General features: G+C 53.0%; 1 protein-coding gene across 2 annotated transcripts in view; it reads left to right on the forward strand.

Moving 5' to 3' along the window:
* Positions 1 to 23,298, forward strand: part of ATP2A3 (ATPase sarcoplasmic/endoplasmic reticulum Ca2+ transporting 3) — a 47,378-nt gene that overhangs the window by 16,151 nt on the left and 7,929 nt on the right. For both annotated transcript variants that reach the window (XM_082068643.1, XM_082068644.1), the window contains exons 2-18: positions 1,707 to 1,724; positions 2,162 to 2,244; positions 2,483 to 2,587; positions 3,267 to 3,405; positions 6,372 to 6,452; positions 7,478 to 7,563; positions 8,094 to 8,558; positions 14,233 to 14,321; positions 16,920 to 17,022; positions 17,259 to 17,390; positions 18,491 to 18,616; positions 19,692 to 19,910; positions 20,375 to 20,710; positions 20,801 to 21,021; positions 21,950 to 22,152; positions 22,264 to 22,349; positions 22,958 to 23,091. In XM_082068643.1, the coding sequence (XP_081924769.1) occupies positions 1,707 to 1,724; positions 2,162 to 2,244; positions 2,483 to 2,587; positions 3,267 to 3,405; positions 6,372 to 6,452; positions 7,478 to 7,563; positions 8,094 to 8,558; positions 14,233 to 14,321; positions 16,920 to 17,022; positions 17,259 to 17,390; positions 18,491 to 18,616; positions 19,692 to 19,910; positions 20,375 to 20,710; positions 20,801 to 21,021; positions 21,950 to 22,152; positions 22,264 to 22,349; positions 22,958 to 23,091 (2,626 nt within the window). The remainder of the gene's footprint in view (positions 1 to 1,706; positions 1,725 to 2,161; positions 2,245 to 2,482; positions 2,588 to 3,266; positions 3,406 to 6,371; positions 6,453 to 7,477; positions 7,564 to 8,093; positions 8,559 to 14,232; positions 14,322 to 16,919; positions 17,023 to 17,258; positions 17,391 to 18,490; positions 18,617 to 19,691; positions 19,911 to 20,374; positions 20,711 to 20,800; positions 21,022 to 21,949; positions 22,153 to 22,263; positions 22,350 to 22,957; positions 23,092 to 23,298) is intronic.

A 23,298-nucleotide genomic window follows, 5' to 3' on the forward strand; every position in this document is an offset into this window, starting at 1 on the left:
AAACCTCATAGTAATTCCCTCTGTGAGCACTGAGGAGCTTGTGCAGTTTAAAGCGTAAAGACGTTCAGGCTTAATGTTTTCACTGGTTTGTTCAGTTAAGGTGTGCTTGGTTTTGGCTTTTTTTTTCCCCTTATTTCTCTGAATGGCAAATGGCAATAGCCGATGGAAAACAGCCAAGCAGGTTTTGCCTCCTGCTGCTGCTCAGGGCTCCGTGCTGGGGGTTCTCGGATGGGGCATCAGGCATGTCTGCCTTGGGCAATTCCTATTGAACTTCAGCCTGTTCCTTATTTCCTCCCAGAAATGCAAGGAATTGGAGGAACATCTTTTTTTATTATCACCCCATGTGGCACAGAAATAGGCAGCAGACAGTGGAGGCTTTGGGGTGGCTCTTTGGGATGTTTCTGCCTGAAGTTTTTCCCACTGGGAGGTCTGGGGTTGGGATTTTCTGTCCATCCTCTCCCAGCCCAGAGCACCAAATGATGGAGGCAGCGGGTACTGTGTGGCCATGTCACCTCAGTGCTGGCACCCGCTGTCCCTTGCAGTGCTGTGCAATGCCTTAGAGCCCCCAGCGCAGCCCTCCTGAGGAATTGCTGGTGCATGGCTCTGGCTTGGGTTCCTCCATCTCCAGCGAGCTCTGCTGTGCTCAGCGAATCCTGGGTTTCCTTTTCCATCAGGCAGTGGCAATGTCCACATTTGCTTGGGCATCTGGTGAGGGTTTTGGTCCAGCTGCCAGCTCCCCTGGATGCTGCTTTGCCCAAGGATTCACCCAGCACACAGGAACAACAGGTGCAAACAGAGACACCCACCCATGCCAGCACCCATCAGCAGCTAAAATCGGGTTGGGGGTGTCCTGAGCCCTCCCTGGGTGCAGGACCCTCCAGTTCTCAGCCAAACCTTGCCCGTGGCAGGGCCAGCACATCGGTTAGTGCCTGGGTGAGGAGGCAGGAGTGATGCCCTTGGTGGTACCAAGGTTTGTGCCCTGCCCAGCAGCCGTGGGACCATTTGGTACATACGGCGTGTGAAGGTAATGACCATCCTGATGGGACGTGGAACTCTTGGGGAGACCGTGGCAGGTGCTCGGGAGCCCTTGGGGTTTTCTCAGGTTGTGCAGATGATGGGGCTCAGGTTTGGCTGGGAGCAGTGTGGATATAGGCTCTGTGCCCACTGGGGCGGATTTGGGAGCATGGCTTGGACCTGCTGAGCATCAGCTTTTGGGTTTTTTTCCTAGAGCATTGCAGGCTGAAAAGTACAACTGAGTAATAGGAAATACAGTCTGAAAGTTACAGTCCCCTGCAGGTCTGTGTTGGGTTTCTGACAGGGCATTTTATGGGATGGTTGGACCTCCGTGTCCTGGATTTGGACTGGGCAGCTCGTGAGGATGCTCAGCTCTTCAGAGGGCGAGTATTTTTTAGGCAGGGTGAGCACAGGAATAAACGCTGCTGGAGCTGCTTGCAGCAGGGAAATGATGTTTCCCTGGTGTGAGGAGCATCCAGCGGTGCTTACTTGGTGTCAGACTGTGAAATTTGAGGGCAAGCTGTCTTGATGCAGGAATATGTGCAGAACAAGTTGCATTTTGGGGTACTGAATGGACTGCTAGGGTCTAAGGGAAGGGATTGCTAGTCTGGGCCCAAATCACTAATTAATCTTTTTATTTTTATATTTTTTTGCTTTGTTACACTTGCTGGGCTGCCAATGGAAATGCACAGAGCTCCCTGCAGAAGAAGGTAAGTCTTGGGCCAGAGGCGATGGTGGGTGCGCACCTTGGGTCAGGGTGGGGGGTGCTGGGGCTGAGGCTGCCAAAGGACAGGGGAGTCTATGGGGTCTTTTAATCTTGGTTTTAATCCCAGAAAGAGCTGGACTGACAGCAGCGCTTTCCTCTGGCGCTAAGGCTACCAGCTGTGAATAGAAACACAGAGGATTTGGTTTCTGTAGGTAAAAACAGACGTAGTAAAACCAGGCCAATGCCAGAAATGAAAGTGATTATTATTAGAGAGAAAACTCCCTGTTGCAGCACTGAGTGCCCCAGCAGGTGCTGTTGGGCACCAGAGCAGCTCTGCTGCAAGCGGGGGAAGGGGTTTTGTTGGTCTTAGTGGTCTAAATCACCTGTCTTCTGGGTTTTTTTTAAGCACTAACTGTGCTTGGCTTTGTGTTTTCCCACCAGGAAAGTCCCTCTGGGAGTTGGTGCTGGAGCAGTTTGAAGATCTCCTCATCCGCATCCTTTTGATGGCAGCTTTCCTGTCGTTTGTAAGTACTGCAGGCTCGGTTTGGGGGAAGCAGCCTGCGTGGGCAGGATCAGCAAGGGGGGAGTGAGGCAGCGGTGGTGGGGAGCACCATGCCACCCCCCAGAGCCATCCTCCCCATTTTCTGGGATTAAAACAAAGATTAGAAGAACCCAAAGACGCCCTTTTTGGTCCTCCTTCTAAAAATGTTGGCACTCATTGTTTCAGCCACATTGTGGTGCTGCTTTTCTCTTGCCTACCAGATCCTGGCCTGGTTTGAAGAAGAAGAGGAGACCACAACAGCGTTTGTGGAGCCCATTGTCATTATCATGATCCTGATCGCCAATGCTGTGGTAGGCGTGTGGCAGGTAGGTCACAGTTCCCCTCACCAGCCCTGAATGTCCCTGAGATACTTCATTTGAAGGTCTGGTTGCTTCTTGCAGTTGGAAACTCATTTTTCAAAGGTTCAATTTTCCTGTTGGCCGTGTTGGCTCATGGAGATGATCAGTCCTTGGCCGCCTCCTGGCTCGTTCCTTTGGCAACTTCTGCAGTTTGGAGTTTAGGATCTTGCACTTATTTGCCATCCAGGCAAATGCTACTTGTCTCCTGGCTGTGGCCAAATGTGTTTTCCAGGGGAAGCTTTTTGCCCCATCCACCAGAAAGCCATGGTGGCTGGTGCCCCTCACCTCCCTGCATCCCGCCTGGAGGATGCGCAAATGCTTCAGCCAACAATGCTCCTCTTTTATACATTCAATTTAAGGCCATTTATTTATCTATCCATAGCTTGATCTTAGGTGAGGTTGCTGAATGATGAAAAGTACATCTGGGTGGGAGGTGCTGCTTTCCAAACCAAGAATGAGAAAATCAAGCCAAAGGACCATTTCGGAGCAGCCGAAGAAGATGCGGCACTTGTCCCATCCACGGCGCAAATGGACACCAACATCAGGGCTGGAGTTTGGGTGCTCCTGTCTTTGCAGCGGGTGGGGAAGGAGCCGACTGGCACGAGCAACCCCAGCACCAGCAGCTCTGCCTTTCCTCTGCTTGCAGGAGAGAAATGCCGAGAGTGCCATCGAAGCCTTGAAGGAGTACGAGCCCGAGATGGGGAAGGTGATCCGCACCGACCGCAGTGGGGTGCAGCTGATCCGCGCCCGAGACATTGTCCCTGGGGACATCGTGGAGGTGGCAGGTAGGGTGGCACCACCCCAGGGCAGGGGGTAGGGAGGTGCTGCTGGCCAAGGGGCTTCAGTGACGGGCGCCCCGTGGTCCTGGTGGTGGGTGGGTGGCATCCAGGTACGTCTCCTCCGCGGCACAGCCACTGAGTCACCTCAGTTTTGCACACCTGAGACATCAGTTTCTCGTGGCAAGACCAGAGAGACGAAATGATCTGGGCCAAAGCTGGGCCTCATCAGCAAGTGGAGGCTTCGCCCCAAGTGTAGGATGGTAGAGAACAGGAGGAAAGAAAAAAAAGTTTATATTTCTGGCACAGGTTTTGTGTCTTTTGAGGGTTTCCCCATTTTCTGGAAGAGCGTTTAATTTTCCACCAAGATTCCCTGTCTCTGGAAGCAGCTCTTGCCTGTGCATCCGTGGACCAGGGAGGAGAAGGGCTGGTGCTGGGTGTCACCAACAGTGCCAGGCGAGTGCCACCGCCAGCTCAGGGCTTCAATGCCACAGGCCTTTTATGTTCAGGAAAGGATGTGGGGGGTCTGCTGCCTGCCCCACCAGAGTTAAGGAGGATACATTTCATTTATCCCGTTTTGTTTGTTCGTTAAACAATGCTGTAAACCCCCAGAGCCGCAAAACCAATCCTTTCCTTTCCTCCTCGTGGCCCTGCTAGTGGAAACACGCTGCAATCCCTCCGGACCCCAGCCAGCTCGCTGTTATTTATGTCTTCCAGTTGGGCTTCAGCTGGAAGATGAACAGAAAAATAATGCAGGGAGGATCAAGCGGAGGAGTGTGGCCAGATCCTCAGCTGGGCAAGCTGGCAGTGCTCCCAAGCCATCTCCAGCAATGCACTCCAGCTGCTGACCTGGCCTTTAATTAAATTAATTAATTATCAATTAATTAAATTCTGGCACCTTTCCCCAAATCAGGCACTTACTGCTTGCACATCAGTGGCTGAATATTACTTTTTAATGGCACGATCAGCATCATGTCTTGGAGGGAAAGAGCTGAGTTTTCCTCTGGAGGGATTTGCAAATTAGTGGCAAGTTAATTAGCAAAGTGTGGGTTTAGGAGGTTATAAGCGAGTAGTGAGGATGTTGTCAGGCTGCCTTATAGAAAAATGGACCAGGAGCAATAACTTTGAACATGCAGAGGACATTCAGGTGACGTCCCAGGAACAGCGCAGGCAGGAGGGACAGGCTGCTGTTTGCATGTGCAAATGCAATAAATTTGGCAGCAGGGAGCAGAAAACCTGCTACACTGAGACAACGGGAATGATGGTTGCAAGTTGGCAGCCGTTTAAATTCTGCTGAGTTTTGCCCTTTTGAAACAAGATGATGGAGGCAAGTCCTTGTTCGGGCAGCGTTGTCCCCATTTTCCTCGGCTTTCAGCATGGGGCAGACTTGCAGTGCTGGGGTGATTGACGTGTGTTTAATATCTGGCTAAGGGCAGCTGCTGGGTCCGTACGTCTGCCCCGCACCTTGCGAGTCTCTGGGGATGCCATCGCGTGTCTGCCCTTGGGTCGATGCCACCCATGTGGCACCGGGGCTTGGTGCTGTCTCCAGATGCTGGCACCAGATTTTTCCTCTGCAGGTTGAGCTGATGTTTGTAAACCCTCCTCACCTTTCCCAGGGCGAGAAGAGTTGTTCTTTGCTCTTTTCCAGGTGCTCTGTCTCCCTCGAGCAGCTGCAAAGTCCGAGGAAAACATTTGAGGGGGTTTGTGAGTCTCTGTGCTTGGTACCCCCCAGCTCAGCCCCACAAAAGCGGGTGCGATGTGGAGCGGAGCAGCTCTGGCCGTCCGGCAGATGTTGCATCCCGCATCCAAGAACATCTGCAGCTGGAATAAACGGCTGGGCGGTGGAGCGGTGCCAGCTCCCCGTCCCGCTGTGTTCGGGGGGGTTTACGAGCCCTGGGAGGAAGCGTTCGTTAAAGTCTGGGATTGGAGACGATGGTTAACGGCCAAGCCGGCCGTGTTGTGTAACGTGATGTGCGGCGCTGGGAGCCAGGGCTCGCTCTGCCTCAGTGTTTCCGAAGTGCCGGCGCGCGGTTGCGTCCAGGCGATAAGGGAGCAGAAGGAAGAGCCGCTCCTTGCCAAAGGAGCTGGGAGGAGGAAATCCAGCAGGAAAAACAGCTTTAAGTGGGGTTTTTAAGGACGTGCATACGCCTCGGTGGGCAGTGGCCCATGGCTGTCAGTCAGTGGGGCTGCTTTCACCCATAACCATCACGCTGTTGCAGAAGACCCATGGATGGCTGTTTGTCTCGGCCATGAAAGGTCTTTCAGTGTCAACAGCGTCCAGTCAGCCCATGGGAGAGGGTGGAGGGCGCTTGGCAAAGCACAAATAACCCCTCCACCTCTGTGCTGCTGCCCGCTCTCTGGGCTGGCTGCTTTTGTGCAAGATAATTCCCTCAAATTAGAAATCTTTCAAGGTCCCATCACTGGACTGCCCAATTTCAACTGACAGTGCCTCTTCCCAGCTTTCTTTTTTTGCCATTTAGATTTTACAAAATAAGTTTTAAATGCAGTAAGGAGGTGTCCCAGGGCAGGACCCCGGTTTACCACGAGCTGTACTCCTCGTTGCAGCTGGCTGGGTGCTGCCGTGCGCCTGTGCCATAGAATCACAGAATCATTTCAGTAGAAGAGACCGTCAGGATTATCGAGTCCAACCATAACCTAACCTAACTCTAGCAATAAACCATGTTCCTAAGAACCTTGTCTAAACACCTTTTATACACCTCCAGGGATGGTGACTCCACCACTGCCCTGGACAATGTGCAGGGACACAGTGATTCACAGAGCTCAGCAAAAGCCAGGCCCTGCCCTGGAGACAGGAGAAATAGCAAATGATGGGGGACAGCAGGAACCAATGTGCGAAGTGTTGTCCTCAAGCCTTTGGGCTTTGCTGGCACCTTTGGGGTTTGCCGCCCCCCTGCCCTGGGTGGTGGGTGCTGCTGGTCCCACCTGACTGAGCTGCTCTGCTCTTGTCCTTGTAGTTGGTGACAAGGTGCCGGCGGACATCCGGATCATCGAAATCCGGTCCACAACCCTGCGGGTTGACCAGTCCATCCTCACAGGTGCGTGCAGGTGCGATGGGGCAGAGGTGGCTGCTGAAGGCAGAGCTTTCCCTCTGCCATTCACCCCGAGACAAATTTTGGGGGTGACACTGGGCTAAGCGCTTTGCTGGGGTGGGAAATGGGTGGGAGAATGAGACTGAGGTGCTGGGGAGGTCCTAGCATCACCTAGAAGTCGTGATATAGGCAAGATGGATGTGCCCGGTGTTTGGGCATCCCTCCTGTAAAACACAAGCTGTCCCGTGCAACACATGGGGTTTCACGACGGGCCGCTTGGTCCCTTCCCATGCTCCCATCATGCAGTGTTGCCTGATTATCGCTGGTGCATGAGGCACCACAACTTCAGGGAGAGGTGACAATATTTGGGGCTTTTTTTAAAAGCACTGGAAAAGCTGCTAAAGCTGACAATCTATGATATTTCAGAAATTCTGTCTCTGCTAACGGGGAAGGCTGGTGAATGATCAGATGACAAAAAAGTCTTCCAGTATTTCATCTCTCTTGTGTGATTTTTGTAAGGCATTGAGTTAGGAGATGGCAGCAGGGCAGGAAAAGCAATCAGAATAAAAAAATGTTAAAAACACAGGGAAAGGAGCCATCTCCTTCCAAAGTGGCTTTGCATTAACTTAGTTCTCCAAGGGTAAAAGGAAATGCAACAAAAGGGCAAATCTGCAAAGACCAACATATAAACCTTCATCAGAATGGCTTTGGGCACCTTTTCCTGTTGTGCTGCCCTACAAACCCCGTCTGACTGTGCAAACCAGTGGCTCCCTGGCACAGGGGTTTGGCCCCATCCCATATGTCTATGGGAGCTCATGGCCACCCGTGATCTGCACGGGTCGCTTTTCTGCAGCCCTCATCTTCAGAGCACCTTCGCCCAGCTCTAACATCCTTGTGATGGATGTTTTGATGGTTTGGTGGCAACGTGTTGCTTTAAAAAGCTGCAGGGTTGTGATGCAGGCTCGTGACAGCGTTGAAGGGAGGCTGGAGAGGAAACACAGGTGGTTCATCTCCCCACCTTGTCTCGGCAGGAGAGTCCGTGTCGGTGATCAAACATGCTGACCCCATCCCCGACCCCCGGGCTGTCAACCAGGACAAGAAGAACATGCTTTTCTCCGTAAGTCCCTTACACCTGTCCCCACCTCTCCTCTGGTTTTGCAAAGAACCACCATTGAAGGGGTCAATGGACACAGAAGGTCTCTGAGCAGTGAGAGAGAGTACATGCATGAGAAAGACCTGAATCCGTAAAAAGAGCCCCAAGTCCATAAAAATGAAGACCTGCTTCCATGGGATTTTGTTTGGGCTTTGGCACATGATGCCCTTAAATACCTTGGGCGATCTCAGTGGGTTTTCCATCAGGCAGGATGGTTTACAGACAGGGAGAAGGTTTGTGACTGAGCTTGGGGTTTTGGTTCCTTCATTGCTCATGGTCCTCTCGGACAGAAGCCAAGTCCTTGAGGTCTGAGAAAGCTCTCAGGAGGGGTCTCTTGCTTCTTCAGGGTGGGTTTATATAAAATCCCAGGATGTCTCATTTTCCCCTTAACCAAGATCTCACGTTCTGCTTTCACAACAAACAACCCATTTTCCTGCTCAGACCAAGAGGTTTCATGTCCACACACCCACTTTGGCCCTTTTCTTCCCTTCCAGGGCACCAACATCGCAGCTGGGAAGGCCGTAGGGGTCGTCATTGCAACAGGGGTCTACACCGAGATCGGGAAGATCCGAAACCAGATGGTGGAGACCGAGCCGGAGAAGACCCCCTTGCAGCAGAAGCTGGATGAGTTCAGCCAGCAGCTCTCCAAAGTCATCTTCCTGGTGTGCATCGCTGTCTGGGTCATCAACGTCAGCCACTTCAGCGACCCCGTCCACGGGGGCTCCTGGTTTCGGGGGGCCATCTACTATTTCAAGATTTCGGTAGCGCTGGCGGTGGCCGCCATTCCCGAGGGCCTCCCGGCCGTCATCACCACCTGTCTGGCGCTAGGCACGCGCCGCATGGCCAAGAAGAACGCCATCGTCCGGAGCCTGCCCTCGGTGGAGACCCTGGGCTGCACCTCTGTCATCTGCTCCGACAAGACCGGCACCCTCACCACCAACCAGATGTCCGTATGCCGGGTGAGTACCGGGGTGTTTTGTATTTTGGGGTGTTAGGGGGGATGCTCTGTAACCCCCTGTGCACCCTCAACCTCTCCATCCCCGTCTTGGGTTGATGGGCTTTGCTGTCCTCACCAGAGCTGTTGCACATTAGGAATTTGAAGCTGAGCATGGAAGATGGTTTGTTGGAAGCTCTGAGCTTCCTCTCTGCCTGACTCCGTAAAGTTTGTGGCTTTTCTTGGCATGGTTGTAATTAGAAAACTTGCTTTCATGAGCAAACCAGTTTGGAGGTGCTGGGGTGCAAATTTATTTCAGGGCTCCCTCTCCAGAGGGTGTTTCTTCCTGCTGGGATGTGGCAGAAACAGAGCTCCTGGAGACACCAATGCAATCAGCCTCCTCTGCTCTCTTGCCCATTTTCCCCTTGTTTTTAACCAAACCAACAAGAAGTCCTGGACAGTGCAAAATTACAAAGTCTGGACCTGTGAGGCCAAAGCTTGGAGGGTAGGTGCAACATGTGGTTCCAGCTGTTTGTGACGAGCTCATGCAGAAATCCAGAGGTTAAGAGAAAATGCCTGTGACCTGATGAAATGGTGCTTGGTTGCCTGTCTTCACATGGCAGAAGCTCTGTTGTTCACAGTTGTGTGCTGCTGGGCTCAGACCGAAAAGCTCTTCTGATGGAGAGAACCCTGGGGTGGTTTGGTGAAGAGTTTGAAGGCTCCTGGTCCACCAAAGAACTTTGCTTGCCTGGCCGTGTGGGGAGGTGACTTGTTAGGAAAGCCTGGACCATCCGAGCACTTCTCAGTTTCCCCATTAATCCTCAAGTCTCAGGAAAGCCTTTTTTTATTTTTTTCATGGCTTTGGCGCATCGGTTTTATAGGAGAACCTTGGAAAATGTGTTGCTGTGGGGAAAAATTGACCTGGCCACTGTCCCTCCTCTCTGACACTCGGGTAGCGTGGTGGGAAGCTGTGGCCACGCTACAAACTGGCCCTGGGCTTTGCCACTGGTTTGCTAAGCACAAGCTATAGATGACGGGAAACATCTGATATTTTTGCCCTGTAAATGGTTTAAAATGAGGCATCACTGGAATGAGGCAGTGACCAAGCTGCCCACGTCTTGCACGGGGAGGTTCCCACCAGCCCGTTTTCTGCCCCAGTGATGCAGGGAAGCAAAGGGCCACCCCAGCATTTGGGGTCTATTTAGCTCTGCAGAAGGAGAGGTGGGATGTGACTGTGCCTTCCCCAAACCAGTTCCTACTGGAGGATCTGCTCCTTCAACTTGGGCAGAAGTGCCTTTGTCTCCCACAGTGTGGCACGGTCAGAAGAGGCAGAGGCAGGATTACTGATGCTGAGACAGAGAGGGCAGGAGGGGACAGAGTGGGGCAGTGGCACAAAAAAGGGGTTTTGCATCAGTCATAATTTGCAGAATGAACTCAATGACTTTGCAAAAAAAAAAAAAAAAAAAGGCAATTCAGAATTCAGTGTATCCTTCCCCATCTCCCCACAACCCCTTTCCGATACCTGTGTTATTCACTTGGCTGAATCCTGACTCTCAGGGCAGAATACTGAGGGCTGGGCTGGCCCCAGGACACACGGACAGGACTGTTAATGTTTAACGGACAGGGATTCCCACATTGACGCAGGCAGGATGGAGGTTGCCGGCGGCTCTGCTGAGCAGCGGGTGGGTAAATATTTGCCCTGGGCGGCATGTCCTGGATGTGTCTCCTGCATTGAGTGGCTGGCTCAGCCGTGGGGGAAGAAAAAGCCGTGAAAGCCTATCAATAACCTGGAAAAATGTGTTAACCCAGTGCAATTTAATTAATTCACACATTTAATTTGGGTGAGTGCAGCTGCTGGGCCACAGGGCACGCAGTGCTTGCCCTTGATGTCTCGCTGCCAGCGTCGGGTCTGTAGAGCTGTGAAGTCACTCTTGAAAGGCTTCAAGTCTGGTTTAAACCCTTGGCTGGTTTTAAGGGCTGCGCCGCCAGCTCCAGGTCCCACTTGGTGCTTGGGTCTTGCCGCAGTGCTGTCAGAGATGAAGGATGCATATGGATGCCATACGGTCAGCACAGGCAAAGCGATGTCCCCAGATACATTAAATGGTCGCTGAAGGGCTTTATGCTGAGGGTCTTGTTCATCTGGGGTAGCCGAGACTTCGGTTCTTTTGCTCTGGCCTCGAGTCCACCAGAGGCTGCAGCTCTGTAGGAACGCAGGAAAGCCATAAACTCTCTCAGTAAATCAGATTAAACCTGTGATTTGTGTCAACTTGCAGTTTCTGAGACCACTATCTCGCGGAGCAAGCAGGGACCGCCTCCTCCCAAACATTAAATAACTGTCTGGCAGGGAGAGAAGGGGACAGAGAGAAATTGCAGCTCTGCCCTTGCACTTTTAAATCAGTCTCCTAAAAGTTGCAGCACCCTTTTATGCACCCTAATTAATTTTCTGGGAGCACAAGGTTGGTGTTTTTAAGTCAGGACCCAAAGCGGAGATGTGAGCAGGGCTGTGCTGGTGTGTAGGGCAGAGCAGGATGGGGCTGGAGGGGGAGATGCTGGTACCCCGTGTCCAGGAGAGGGAGGTGGCAGGTGACATTTGACTGTCTCTGACATGGCTGGTGTTTTGGGGAACAAGAGCAGAAAGGGGTTTATTTTCAATAAACCTTGCAGCAGAACCTGGCTGTGCAAACTCCCATCGCCAATGCGGCCACCCAGGAGCTGTGCGGGCACTCTTTGCTTTTTAATCTCCAGGACATTATGCCTTGATTTGGTGGTTTTGTCTATCTAAATCAGTCACTAATTAATGGGAGACCTTGCTGGGGGTTTCCCAGGTGCTGTGACAGTTGTCGGTGGGTCCCTGTCAGCCAGGGCTGCTTCCAGCACAGCAGGAAAATGATGCTGATCCCCGGGCTGATTGATGATTACAGCTTCTTACTATTCTAGACAGTGATCCTGTCTTGTCTGCTTTTTGATAAGTAATTCTTTTAAAGATACTGCAGAAAATATAGAAATGTGGAGCCATATCCTTCGCATCTCTCTTCCCTGAGAGCCTGCAGCCAGATGCCACGTGCTACTCTGGGGATGGTGCAGCCGTGGGTGCCCTTTGCTTTCCAAAAATACATCTGGCTGTGTGACACAGCACCGGGGACCTGTGAGATCTGCGGGGCAGGAGGAGCGGGGTGCGCTCTTCATAGGCACGTAGCAACAATCTCCATTCCATCTCGCCGTTGCATTAAAACCCTGAATTGCTGGTGTTGTTTCAGAAGGCTCAGGGATGCAGGCTGGGTTCCCCTGGCTGGGTGCTGGAGCTGGGGTTCACTGTGGTGCTGCAAGAGGTCGGGCAGCCCCTGTGCCAGCATCTCCCCAAGCCGCCCAGCTGAGCTGCGGTGCGCAGCTTTGCCACCTCCTTCTATTGCTCCTGTTATTAGTTATCTTTAGTTATGCGATGTGGAACCTTACCTGTCCTCTTCACAGATTAAGACACAGCTATTTCCTCTGGCCTGTTTCCACTGCCTGCAAACCTGTCCCCTTTTCAGCCTGGCGATCTGCTGAAACACTGCGCCAAAAACCTGCAGACACCTTTGCCATCGCCCGGCCGCCCCCTCGCTCTGCTGGTCACGCAAGCCGGGAGCAGGCAGGAAATTTGATATAACCTCTGGTTGCTGTGGGTTACGCAGCACCTTTTTAAATAGGCATGGAAAAATAAAGGGCCTGGAATTATTTTTGTTTTTTTCTTTTCCTTTTTTCACAAGAAAGTTGCTATTGTGAAAGAAGCAATTGTTTTGTAGCCATGAGCGTTTGAAAACAAACAGGCCTGTATCAAGCAGAACCACCAGTGGCTCCGGTGGCTGGGGTGGATGCTTTTTAATAAAAAATACTCCAGTTGGCATTTATGAGTGCAGGAGTCTATTTTCTGAAGAGATCAGGAGATTTTGGCTCTCTGGAGGGCTGGTGGTGTTGGACACATCAAAAAGAAATGAAGGATGCTCACCCTTCAAAGGTCCTTTTTGGTGTTGCAGAAGCCTTCGCTTTGGGAAATTTCAGCCACACTTCGTCCCATTCCTGGAGTCCATCATCTCGGGGGAATTCAGCTACCAAAGACGACGTGATGTGTTTTGGCTCTTTTAATTGAAGTCTTTCATACACCAATGTTTGCAGCTCCTGCCAGAGGAGCTCAGTGCCTCAGCAGGGGCCCTGGTATGTCCCGAGTCTCTTCTGCAACCCTTTGGTTTGTGATTTTCTCTGAAACCCTTCAGGGATGCTGAGGAACCCTGAGGATGGGCTCTGGGAAAGGACCTGAGGGCAATACCCCAGCAAATGGGGTATCTGCAGATAACTGGGGGGCTATGGGGAGGTTGCTTTGGACTCAGAAGTATTTACATAGGAGACATATGCTTTGATTTGCCCAAACCTGTAAAATACAGAGGTGAGAAAACCCGCCAAGGCGTCCCAGTGCTAAACCTGCTGCAAATGTGCTTCCCCAAGCTTGACCTTTTTTCCTTGTTTTGGCCCTAAGCTTGCAGTGGGGATGTCGGGTTGCATGGGCAGGTCTCACACCCACCAACCAATGTGGCTACACTGGTGGGGTATCCTTGAATTATTAACAATAATTAATAACAATAGTAAATTAACCTCTGCTAGTTGCCGAAGGAAGCGTTGCAGGAGAGTTAAGTGGATGGTACCCAGAACCGTTGTGTCTCTGGTGCTGAGCGATGCCTCCTGATTTCTCCCAGGGAACATCTCAGATGAACAGAGGAAAATAAAAAGGGAAAATAAACTATCTGAGACAGGGTGGAAAGTGACAGTTGTCCCTGCACCCACTTGCTGGAGCTGTTGAGCCAGTCTGTAAGGCTGAGGGCATCACTTTCCTGCAGCTGTCATGCCTCCTGGCTGCTCCCAGCAGGCAATTGAAGCCAGGGAAACGCATTCGTCAAACAAATTTTATTTATTATGTTACTTTTTGGCTTCAGCATGGGTCATAAATAATGATTAAGCAGAAAGGAGCATCATCCCAGCTGGGGTCGGGTCCTGCTCTTGCTGCTGCTGGAGGTGTCCCAAAGGGTGGGCTGTGCAGGACTAGGAGAGCTTGGGGAGAAGGGGGATTTTTACTGCATTTTTTGTTTTCTTTTGTTGCTCTCAGTACAGCAGCAAGAGAGAAACTGGAAGGAGTTTGAAAGGCAAAAATCACTAAAAATAGAGCGTGTGGGACTTTTACAGCTCCCTGGGGCTGGTCAGCCACATTGCCGCTGCCCAGAGTCGAGCTGCAATCCCAGTAAGGCGCAGGAGAGCTGGTGGCTGAGAGCTGGCTGGAAAAGGGTGACAGGGACAGCCCCTTCCCAAGGCTCCTGGCTGGCTGGATCCTGCCCTGCTGGGGCTTTCCAGGGCAGCTGGGACAGGAGTGGAAACCTGGACCTGGCTCCTTCTCTGCTCCAAGAAAAACACAGGCACCTTCTTAGGAACTGGCTCAGCATCGCTCCTCTCCAATGGAAAAAAAGAGCTGGAGGAGGCAAACATGAAAAAGGCTGTGGAGAGCTGGAAGGATCTGGGGACAGCCAGGAGTGATGGGTGACCAGGGAGGGGGCTGAACCTGGTGCCAGTGGGGCCGTTGCTGGGATGGTACCAGCTGGTGGGTCTGCAGGCTGGGCACTTGGGCTGTACCAAAAAATCACTGCTTAAAGCTCTGTTTCTATCTTTCCCCCTTGCAGATGTTCATTATGGAGAAGGTGGAGGGTGCCCAGTGCAGCCTGCACGAGTTCAGCATCACCGGCTCCACATACGCCCCCGAGGGACAGATGTGAGTGCGGGTCTCCTCTGCTTGGTGGGTGACACGGGGTGGCCCAGGGCCAGCAGTGCAGCCAGGGGGAGGTGGGAGGGTCGAGCTTGTAGCCACAGCTGGAGGACCCCAGGCTTACCCCACCTATGTTCTCCACATGGGTTTGCAGCCACGCTGAACCTTGCCTATGGAGATACCTGCTGGGTGCTGCGTTTTGATCACACTGGGCTTGCAAGCATTGGGTGGCTGCTCTTTGATTTTGGTGGGAGCTGGGCCAAATCGTTTCGCTGTCCCTCATTGCCAGCTCCTACCCAACATGATGTGGGGGGCCTGTGCCCTGGCTCTGCCTGCCCCACTTCCACTGCTCAGCAAAGGGGCTCCTGCACACTCAGCTCTCCCTTCCTTAGCAATAAACCCACTTTTAAACCGGAGAGGGCAGCAAAGGTGAGAACAGCAAAGAATGAGGCTTTCCACAATACATGCTCATTCTCCAAATTTCTGAAGCCTGCACATTTTTCGGTATTGGCCGGTGACCATCACCCTGACCCAGGCAGGATCTGGGGCCAGAAGCTCATCCCACAGCCTCATCGCTGATGATGTGCAGAGGGACTTGCAAATCCCGGCAGCGGAGCGGTACCCAAGCCCCATGTCCTCAGCAGGAATGGCCAAAATAGCTGCTGTGCCTGGGACACGATCCCACCAATGTCAGGACGTGTTCTGGGGGGAGACATGGCCTTTGCTGAGCTCAGGCAAGGGCAGGGAGTGAAAGCCAGGGACTTATCTCTGCTGCATTATTATACATGAGGGTTTTCTGCTGTTGCATTTGTTTATTCCCCCTCCTTCAAAGTGGGGTGATGCTCCCCAGCATGGGGAGGGTCTGGGAAGGAGATGCAAAGCTCAGCCGGTGGCTGGAACATCTCTGCTCCCCTTCACTTTGCTGTGTGATCCCCTGCACATTCTTCACCATGGCCCCTTCTGCTCATCTGTGGAGTGACTATAATTCATTGCAACCTCAGACTTAATTTCATGAATATTTACAGAGCAAATTTGATCCCTGGCTAGAAATGTCCATTAAAAAGTGAGCCAGGTCATAAGCTGGTATCAATCAGTGTGTTTCAATTAAGTGAGGAGGACTGAGGCGCTGAACTCGTGTCTGTAACCTCTGAAGCTGCAATGTCCCCTCTTGTTCGGGGGCTGCCTGCCATGAGGCTCTGTGTTGGTCTGCAGCAATTTGTGTTGCTTTTGAGCTTTGCTTCAGCCCTGTGCTTGCCTTTGCGCATCAAGGAGGATGAGAAGGCTTGTTTAGGTGTCACGGAGAGAAACCCACAGTTCCCCTGTGGCTGGTGGAGCTGAAATGCTTGTTTTGCTTTAGCCTGGCCTTGGCATGGGGACTATTACATGCTTGACCTTGGGTTTGGTTGCATCCCTGTGCAGCACCCAGCCAGCAGTACCTTTGCTTTTCCCAGCGCACGGGTCTCACCCTGCTTTGTGCAGGGACAAGCGATGATGGGGACATATCCCCTTATCTCAGAAGTATCCACGCCACAAAAGCCACCTCTGGTATTTCCACCTTCCCAAATATTAAAACCCAGCCCAGAGTCCCACAGGCTCCCTCCTCCACCTCTGGGCTGGCAGCAGCATCCCCTGGGCAGGAGGCAGTGGCTGTCCCCTGCCCGCTGTCCCCTGCCCGCTGTCCCCTGCCCACACTCAGCCCAGAGCGGCTTCTTGTCCCTCAGCAAACAGATTTTTCAGATTTTCTTGGCCGCTCCCTGTTTTCCGCTCCTGAGCTGTAACAAGGGCTCCAAAATGTTCTTTCCATTGGGAACCAGCAGTGGAATAAACTGATCCTAATAAATGCCTGACAAATTATTTTTCCAGCGAGCAGATGACCGGCTGGGTTTATACCGCTCTAACCTGCAGTTACCTCTCCTGGAGTTGGGGTAATTTCTTATTTCCCCTGAAAACCACCACTGCTGTCTTTGCCACTGTGCAAGAAGCAGTGTCCAGCTTCACTGAGGTGTTGAGGGCTGCTCCTTCCCAATGTTTGTGCTCCTTTATGTAGTGAAAAGCTGCTATTTAGGAAGAAAAGGCCACAGTTCACTGCTTGCTTAGGAACAGCCACAGCAATGCAGTTGTTAAATTTGGCTGACACTCTCAAAGGATCCCTTGGGTGCCCTTTTGCTCTCTGGAGCGTGAAGCAGCATCACAGGGAAGAGAAGGGACTTGTTGCTGGTTCTATAGCTCCTCTGGATCCCCATCAACTGGAAACCCTTGATGGATTGAACATTAACTGGCATTTCTTTGTCCCTTTTCTCATCCGTCCTCTTCAACATCAGCCTTTTGACAGCCCCTGCTTTCAGGTCCAATGCTCTTTAGAGCTCCTCTACAGCCCCCTTTATTATGGGGCACTTCCAGAGTTTGCCTCCTGGAATATTTTATTTGCAACTAGTCCTGCCCCATTTGGTAAAGCACAAAATACGAACCCAAGCTTTTATTGCCAAGCCCAGGGCTTTAACCGGGCTCTTTCTCCCTCTTTTCAGAAACTTTTACAAGGGATATATAGGAGAAGCTAAGTATTATTTGAAGGTGTAAGGCTCTGGGGGTTGTTTTCTCCCGCAGCCTGAAGGACGAGCAGCCGGTGCGGTGTGGGCAGTACGACGGGCTGGTGGAGCTGGCCACCATCTGCGCCCTCTGCAACGACTCCTCGCTGGACTACAACGAGGTGCGGGGAGCCCCCGGGTGGTGGGGGCACTGACGATGCTTTTCCCTTTGCTGTGGACCCCTTTGCAGCAGAGGCTTGTCTCTTGGGATCCCCTGCCCTGGCTTCAACCCATCCTGGAGCATCCTCTGGGAGCCCCGGGATGGTGCCACGGGCAACAGCATCCTTGGCTAGAGCAGTAGGCAGGGATGTGCTCTAAAACTTAAGCTGGTTTGGTTTTTTTTTTTCCTGCCCTGTAGTCCAAGAAAGTCTATGAGAAGGTGGGAGAAGCCACTGAAACAGCCCTGACGTGCCTTGTGGAGAAGATGAATGTCTTCGACACCGACACCAGCAAACTGTCCAAAGTGGAGCGAGCCAACGCCTGCAATTCGGTGAGTGGGGGGAGGCTCCTACAACCTCGGGGGACGGGAGGGAGGGAAAGGCTTTGGGACAGCCGCTCTTTGAGTAATAACCACTTGCGATGAGCTAAGGGACCGGTCTGCCACAAGGATGCAATTTCCTGGCTTGCAGGGCACTGAGCTGTTTTCGGAGCAGATCATGCAATGGCCCTGGAGGGGCTGATGCCGCGGGGCCTAAACTGGGTGTGTGTGATGCTTTGGAGCAGGTGATCCCCAATTCTCAAAGTCAGCCTCCTCAGTCATTGCCAGAGCTCTAGCTCCACATGAGAAGGTTTGGATTTTTGTTGCTCTGCAGCAAATCTTTAGGTGCCTGGTTTGCCCTGAGCAGCCGTACCCCATAGCGCGACCCAAACCCCACTCCCCAGAGCCATGCCTGCCTGATCAAGGCTTGGTCATTGGAACCATCTATTTTTAGTGTGAAAATATCCCATGCTGGCTATTCCCCCCTCCACCTCTGCCTCCCAGTGTCTCACCCCTCACCAGGAGGGGTAAAAATACACTTTATTTCATGTCTAGGTTTACTCAGCTTTGGTATCGTGCTATTAGATCTTTTAATGTCTTTCCTTGTTCGAAGGAAGGGCTCTCTGTTACGGCATTTCTTCCTCAGATAGGTCTGAGTGAGTCGTAATAGATCTCTCAACTCCTTACTGATAAGGGAGATGGAATTTCCCAGCCACCCATCAGTCTGACAGCTGCTCCGTTGCCTGTGCCCACTGGTAGCAATGGTAGAGCCTGGTTTGTGGTGGGGTTTTGGGGGGTGTTGCGGTGCAGGAGCCCTTCTGTGGGCACAGCACATGGGCTGGTGTGTGCCATGGGCTTGGGCAGCAATGGTGTAGTTGAGGGGTTAAAATTCTCCTGAAAAATTGCAAAGGGAAAACTTCTTTTGCTTTTTTGCACTGTCCCATCCCTCCTGGCTCCTGTTTTTGCCTTTCTCCTCCCATCACTGGTGCTGTGCTGGCTTGGCAGGGCTGCTAGCCAAGGTGGAGAACACCAGGTGCTGTGTTGCCAGCATGTCCCAGGTCAGCTTTGTGCTGTACACGGCACGTCCCAGCTCAGCCTCTTTGTCCCCACAGGTGATCAAGCAGCTGATGAGGAAGGAGTGCACCCTGGAGTTCTCCCGTGACCGCAAGTCCATGTCAGTGTACTGCACGCCCACCGGCCCCAGCCAGAATTCCACTGGCAGCAAAATGTTCGTCAAGGTAGGGGAGAAGTTCCTCAGCACCTTGCGGGATCTCTGTGCTCACCCTGGCAGAATCTGGCCCTTCCTGCAGCGGGCAGTGATGCTTTGCAGCTTGTCTCTCTGTCCGGGGGTCCAGGAGCAGCAGGTAGACTGGTGTGGTCAGGGAGGAGGTGAGTCTTTGCAGGATTGATAGATAAAAAAAGGAGGTAAAATGATTTAGAGGGATGAAAAGGTGCTGAGTGTGCTGGTGCTGGGGCCAGAGGGAGCAACCCCTGTCCAAAACTTGGGCACTTGTCTTTATTAAAGGCTTGGACCCTCCAGGCACCAGTAATGCCCAAAGGGGGATGCCCAGCTTTCCACTGTAACCAGAAATAAAATAGTGTTTTATAGGGCATTTTCTTCCCAAGAAAAGAGATGCGGCAGGAATTTCCCCCCGCTGACTCTGAGAAAATTCGTATATTGTTGTTCCCACTGGGAGATCTGGGTGGGTGAACTCTGTGCTCCCGGTCGGGTCAGGACCATCTGAAGCCACCACATCTGTAGCCTGGCAGTCCTGGGTGAGCCATTTGAAGAGGAGCAATAGAGAGTTTACAAATTTTATATTAAAAAGCAATGTCAGGGGTCCTTTGTAAGGTCAGAAGGGACATGGTGAGATGCTGTGATGCTGAAGTACATGTTCTCCTGAACTGCAAAGGCATCATGAGCATCCACTGAGCATTCCACATTTTTTTAGGGGAGGCTCACAGCCCGAATCCCCTCTGGGTCTGAGAGGGGATCTGTGGTGTGGGAGAATCCCACGCAGACGTGTGGGTTTTGCAGGAGTCAGATCCCCTGCAGAGCAGATCCTGCTGCCTGGTGACCTGATGCCGGTTCATCCTTCCCGGCCGCGATCCCTGTGCGCTCAGTTGTAGGCTGCCATCTAGCGCGCTGAGCCCTCGTGCCAGGATGTGCATGCTGGAGTTTTGGGGAGATTTCCTTCTCCTTTGCCCAAACTTGGTTCCTTCCCTCCCTCTGGCACTTCCTTCAGTGCTGGCAAGAGATGTTCATCCTCCAGGTTCACTCCAGCCCCTAAAGCCCCCCCTGCTCCTCCCCAGGGCGCCCCGGAAAGCGTGATCGAGCGCTGCACCCACGTCCGCGTGGGCACGGCCAGGGTCCCGCTGACGGCCCCCGTGAGGGAGAAGATCCTGGGCCGGATCCGGGACTGGGGCATGGGCATCGACACGCTGCGCTGCCTGGCCCTGGCCACCCAGGACGCACCTGTGCCCAGGGAGAACATGCAGCTGCACGACTCCACCGCCTTCGTCCACTACGAGGTACAGCACCGGGGGCTTTCTCCAGGAGCTTTTTTGCCTTATACCCAAAGTTTTCCCACCCACTTCCAGCTGCCTCAGCAGTATTTTCTCTCTGAGCAGCAGGCAGTGACACAGCTCAGGTCCTCCTCTGCAAACCCTGGTGCAGAGCTGCATACAGTGGGGATGGCCCTAAGGGCAACAGCCCCATCCCACTGGGCATCCATCCCTGTGGGGTGACCTCCCAGAGGGGTCCAGGGACCACCAGGAGGAGGGAAGCAAAGTGGAAAGGTGTGAGGAGCATCAGAGGGGACAGGAACATCCCATTGCATTGGGGCTACAGCGTGCATCCATGGGGCTGTTGGTAGAAAATCTCCTAAAAGTTTTCTCCCAGGGGAAATCCCCATGCCCAGGGTGGTTTCACAGCAGGGAGGGAAGTGTCTGTATCCTCGGGGGTTAATGTGGGTCTGGGGCTGTCCCCCCCACAGAATAACCTGACCTTTGTGGGCTGCGTGGGGATGCTGGACCCTCCCCGCAAGGAGGTCACCTCCTCCATCGAGATGTGCCGCAAGGCCGGCATCCGTGTCATCATGATCACGGGGGACAACAAGGGCACGGCAGTGGCCATCTGCCGCAGGATCGGCATCTTCTCGGAGAGCGAGGACGTGGCTGGCAAAGCCTACACGGGCCGGGAGTTCGACGAGCTGCCCCCCGAGGCGCAGCGGCAGGCGTGCCGGCATGCCCGATGCTTCGCCCGCGTGGAGCCGGCACACAAGTCCCGCATTGTCGAGTACCTCCAGTCCTTCCACGAGATCACCGCCATGGTGAGTCCCTGGGCATGCTCCACCACCTCCGGTCCCCTCCTCTCTGCCCAGCCCAGTCCCTTGCACCCCCTTAATCACACCTTTGTGCAGACAGGTGATGGCGTCAATGATGCCCCAGCCCTGAAGAAAGCGGAGATCGGCATTGCCATGGGGTCGGGCACAGCGGTCGCCAAGTCGGCTGCTGAGATGGTGCTCTCCGATGACAACTTCTCCACCATCGTGTCAGCTGTTGAGGAGGGCAGAGCTATTTACAACAACATGAAGCAGTTCATCCGCTATCTCATCTCCTCCAACGTCGGGGAGGTCGTTTGGTGAGAGGCCCCCACACCAGGCACCACATTATGGGGAGCAGCAGTGAGGACATGTCCCCTGGGGCAGGTGACCTGCAGTCCTGTCCATGTCCCCTGCCCCTGGCAGCATGTGGTCCCCACAATTGTAACCCTGGGCACCAACTGGAGCAGCTATGCCTTGTCTCGTTCCCCTGAGGCAGGGGGATTTTCCTTTTGTAGTTTTATAATCGGGCCACCCCCCAGGAGCTGTTTTGGTAAAGTCTTGCCTGTTTAAGCCCATGGCAGCGTCTAAGGCGGGTGCAGATATCTGTGCACAGGCTATTGTCACCAGGTCACACCGAAGCACTTTGCATCAGGTCCTGGGCAGCTGCTCTTGTCCCTGCCCATCCCTCCCAGTAAATCAGCACCATCCTCAGCAATGTGGGCACAGCCTCTAGGCCAGACATGAGGAAGAAATTGTTGCCCCTGAGGATGATGAGAGCCTGGCCCAGGCTGGCCAGAGAGGTGGTGGATGAACCATCCCTGGAGACACCCCAGGCCAGGCTGGACGGGGCTCTGAGCAACCTGAGCTGGTGAAGATGTCCCTGCTCATGGCAGGGGGGGTACTGGGGGAGCTTTGAGTGTCCCTCCAACCCAAATTGTTCTGTGATCACTTGGGCATCCTTTGCCCATGCATTTCATCCAGGGAGTTTGTGCTGGGATCAGGAACCCCTGTGGCTGTGTGGAGGTCAGTGGTTGGGTTTCAACTGCAAAGCAAATTTTAATGGCAACAGTAACAAACTTTAGCGGCAAAATTAAGTCTTGGACTTCACCTTCCTGACTCAGGACTTTGAGTGGATTCAGTTTAGGGTATTTGGATGCCTCTTCACTCTCCCCTTGCACAACACAGACACTTTCTCTGGCTGCACAGAGCTCACCTAATTTGGCATCTGTGGGTTTTTCCCTGCAGTATCTTCCTGACAGCCATCCTGGGCTTGCCCGAGGCCCTCATCCCCGTGCAGCTGCTGTGGGTGAACCTGGTAACAGACGGGCTGCCGGCCACTGCGCTGGGCTTCAACCCCCCCGACCTGGACATCATGGACAAACTGCCCCGAAACCCCAGGGAGCCCCTCATCAGCGGGTGGCTCTTCTTCCGCTACCTGGCCATCGGAGGTGAGCCCTTGTGGGTGCCAGTGGGCAGAGGATGAGGATGGACAGGGGGTGCCATGGGGCGGGGGGCTTCTTGCCGGGTGCTGGGGGTCAGGATGTCTCTCTCGGCTGCAGTGTACGTGGGCCTGGCCACGGTGGGCGCAGCGACATGGTGGTTCCTGTATGACGCCGAGGGACCGCAGGTCTCCTTCCATCAGCTGGTGAGTCGGGAGGGGAACAGGTTGAAACGTTGAGCAAATGGATGTGGGGGTGGATTCAGGCACTGGGGTCTTTGCTCTACCTTTCTTCTGTGGTTCTTGTAGTGTTCCCAAATTCCTGGTGGAGAGGATGAGAATTTAAAATAAAAGTGAATTCTCTCCCTCAGGCTTTTGTTTCCAGCCTTGGAAACATAATCCAAAAAAGCTGGAAGTAGCTACTGTGCCTGATCCCACATTGAAAGGGATCAATTTTTATGTTACTGTAGGTCTAAACAAGCTGGTAGGAAAGCAGGTGCCATTGCACTCCAACGTCATGTGCATTTAAGATGTATTTTTGATGGAGACGTGTGTGCGCTCAAACACCTTATTAACTGCACATTAAAATCTCTAAGCCACTCTCTAGCCATAACGCCAAAGCCCCAGCCACAGCAGAATCTGGGTGACTTTAGACAGCTTTATCAGTTGCTCTGGACTGTGGGATATTTAACAGCACGCCTAAAAATCAAGGTTCACCATGTACCCCCCAACCAGCGGACCTCTTCCTCCTTTTTCCTGCCTTTTCTACACTGCTCCTCTGCCACGTATTTACCAGCAGTTTCCTGTGCTGACAGAGGAACTTCATGAGGTGCACCAAGGACAACCCCATCTTTGAAGGAATCGACTGTGAGATCTTCGAGTCCCGATATCCAACCACGATGGCTCTGTCCGTGCTGGTGACAATCGAAATGTGCAACGCTCTGAACAGGTAGGGTGGCCACAAGGTCTCTTTGGATGCTCCACACGTGAACCGATTTTGTGTATGGTCTCTTGGAGCATCTGTTGGTGGGCTGAAGGCTTTGGTTTGACTCAGCTCTGGGCAACCTGGGCCAGTGTTTCACCACCCTCGCTGTAAAAAAATTCTTCCTCATGTCTGGCCTGAAGAAGAATATTTTTTATAGTGGTGGAGGAAGGG

The sequence above is a fragment of the Streptopelia decaocto genome (genome assembly GCF_964273445.1).
Source record: "Streptopelia decaocto genome assembly, chromosome: 18".
In the NCBI taxonomy this organism is placed as follows: Eukaryota; Metazoa; Chordata; class Aves; order Columbiformes; family Columbidae; genus Streptopelia; species Streptopelia decaocto.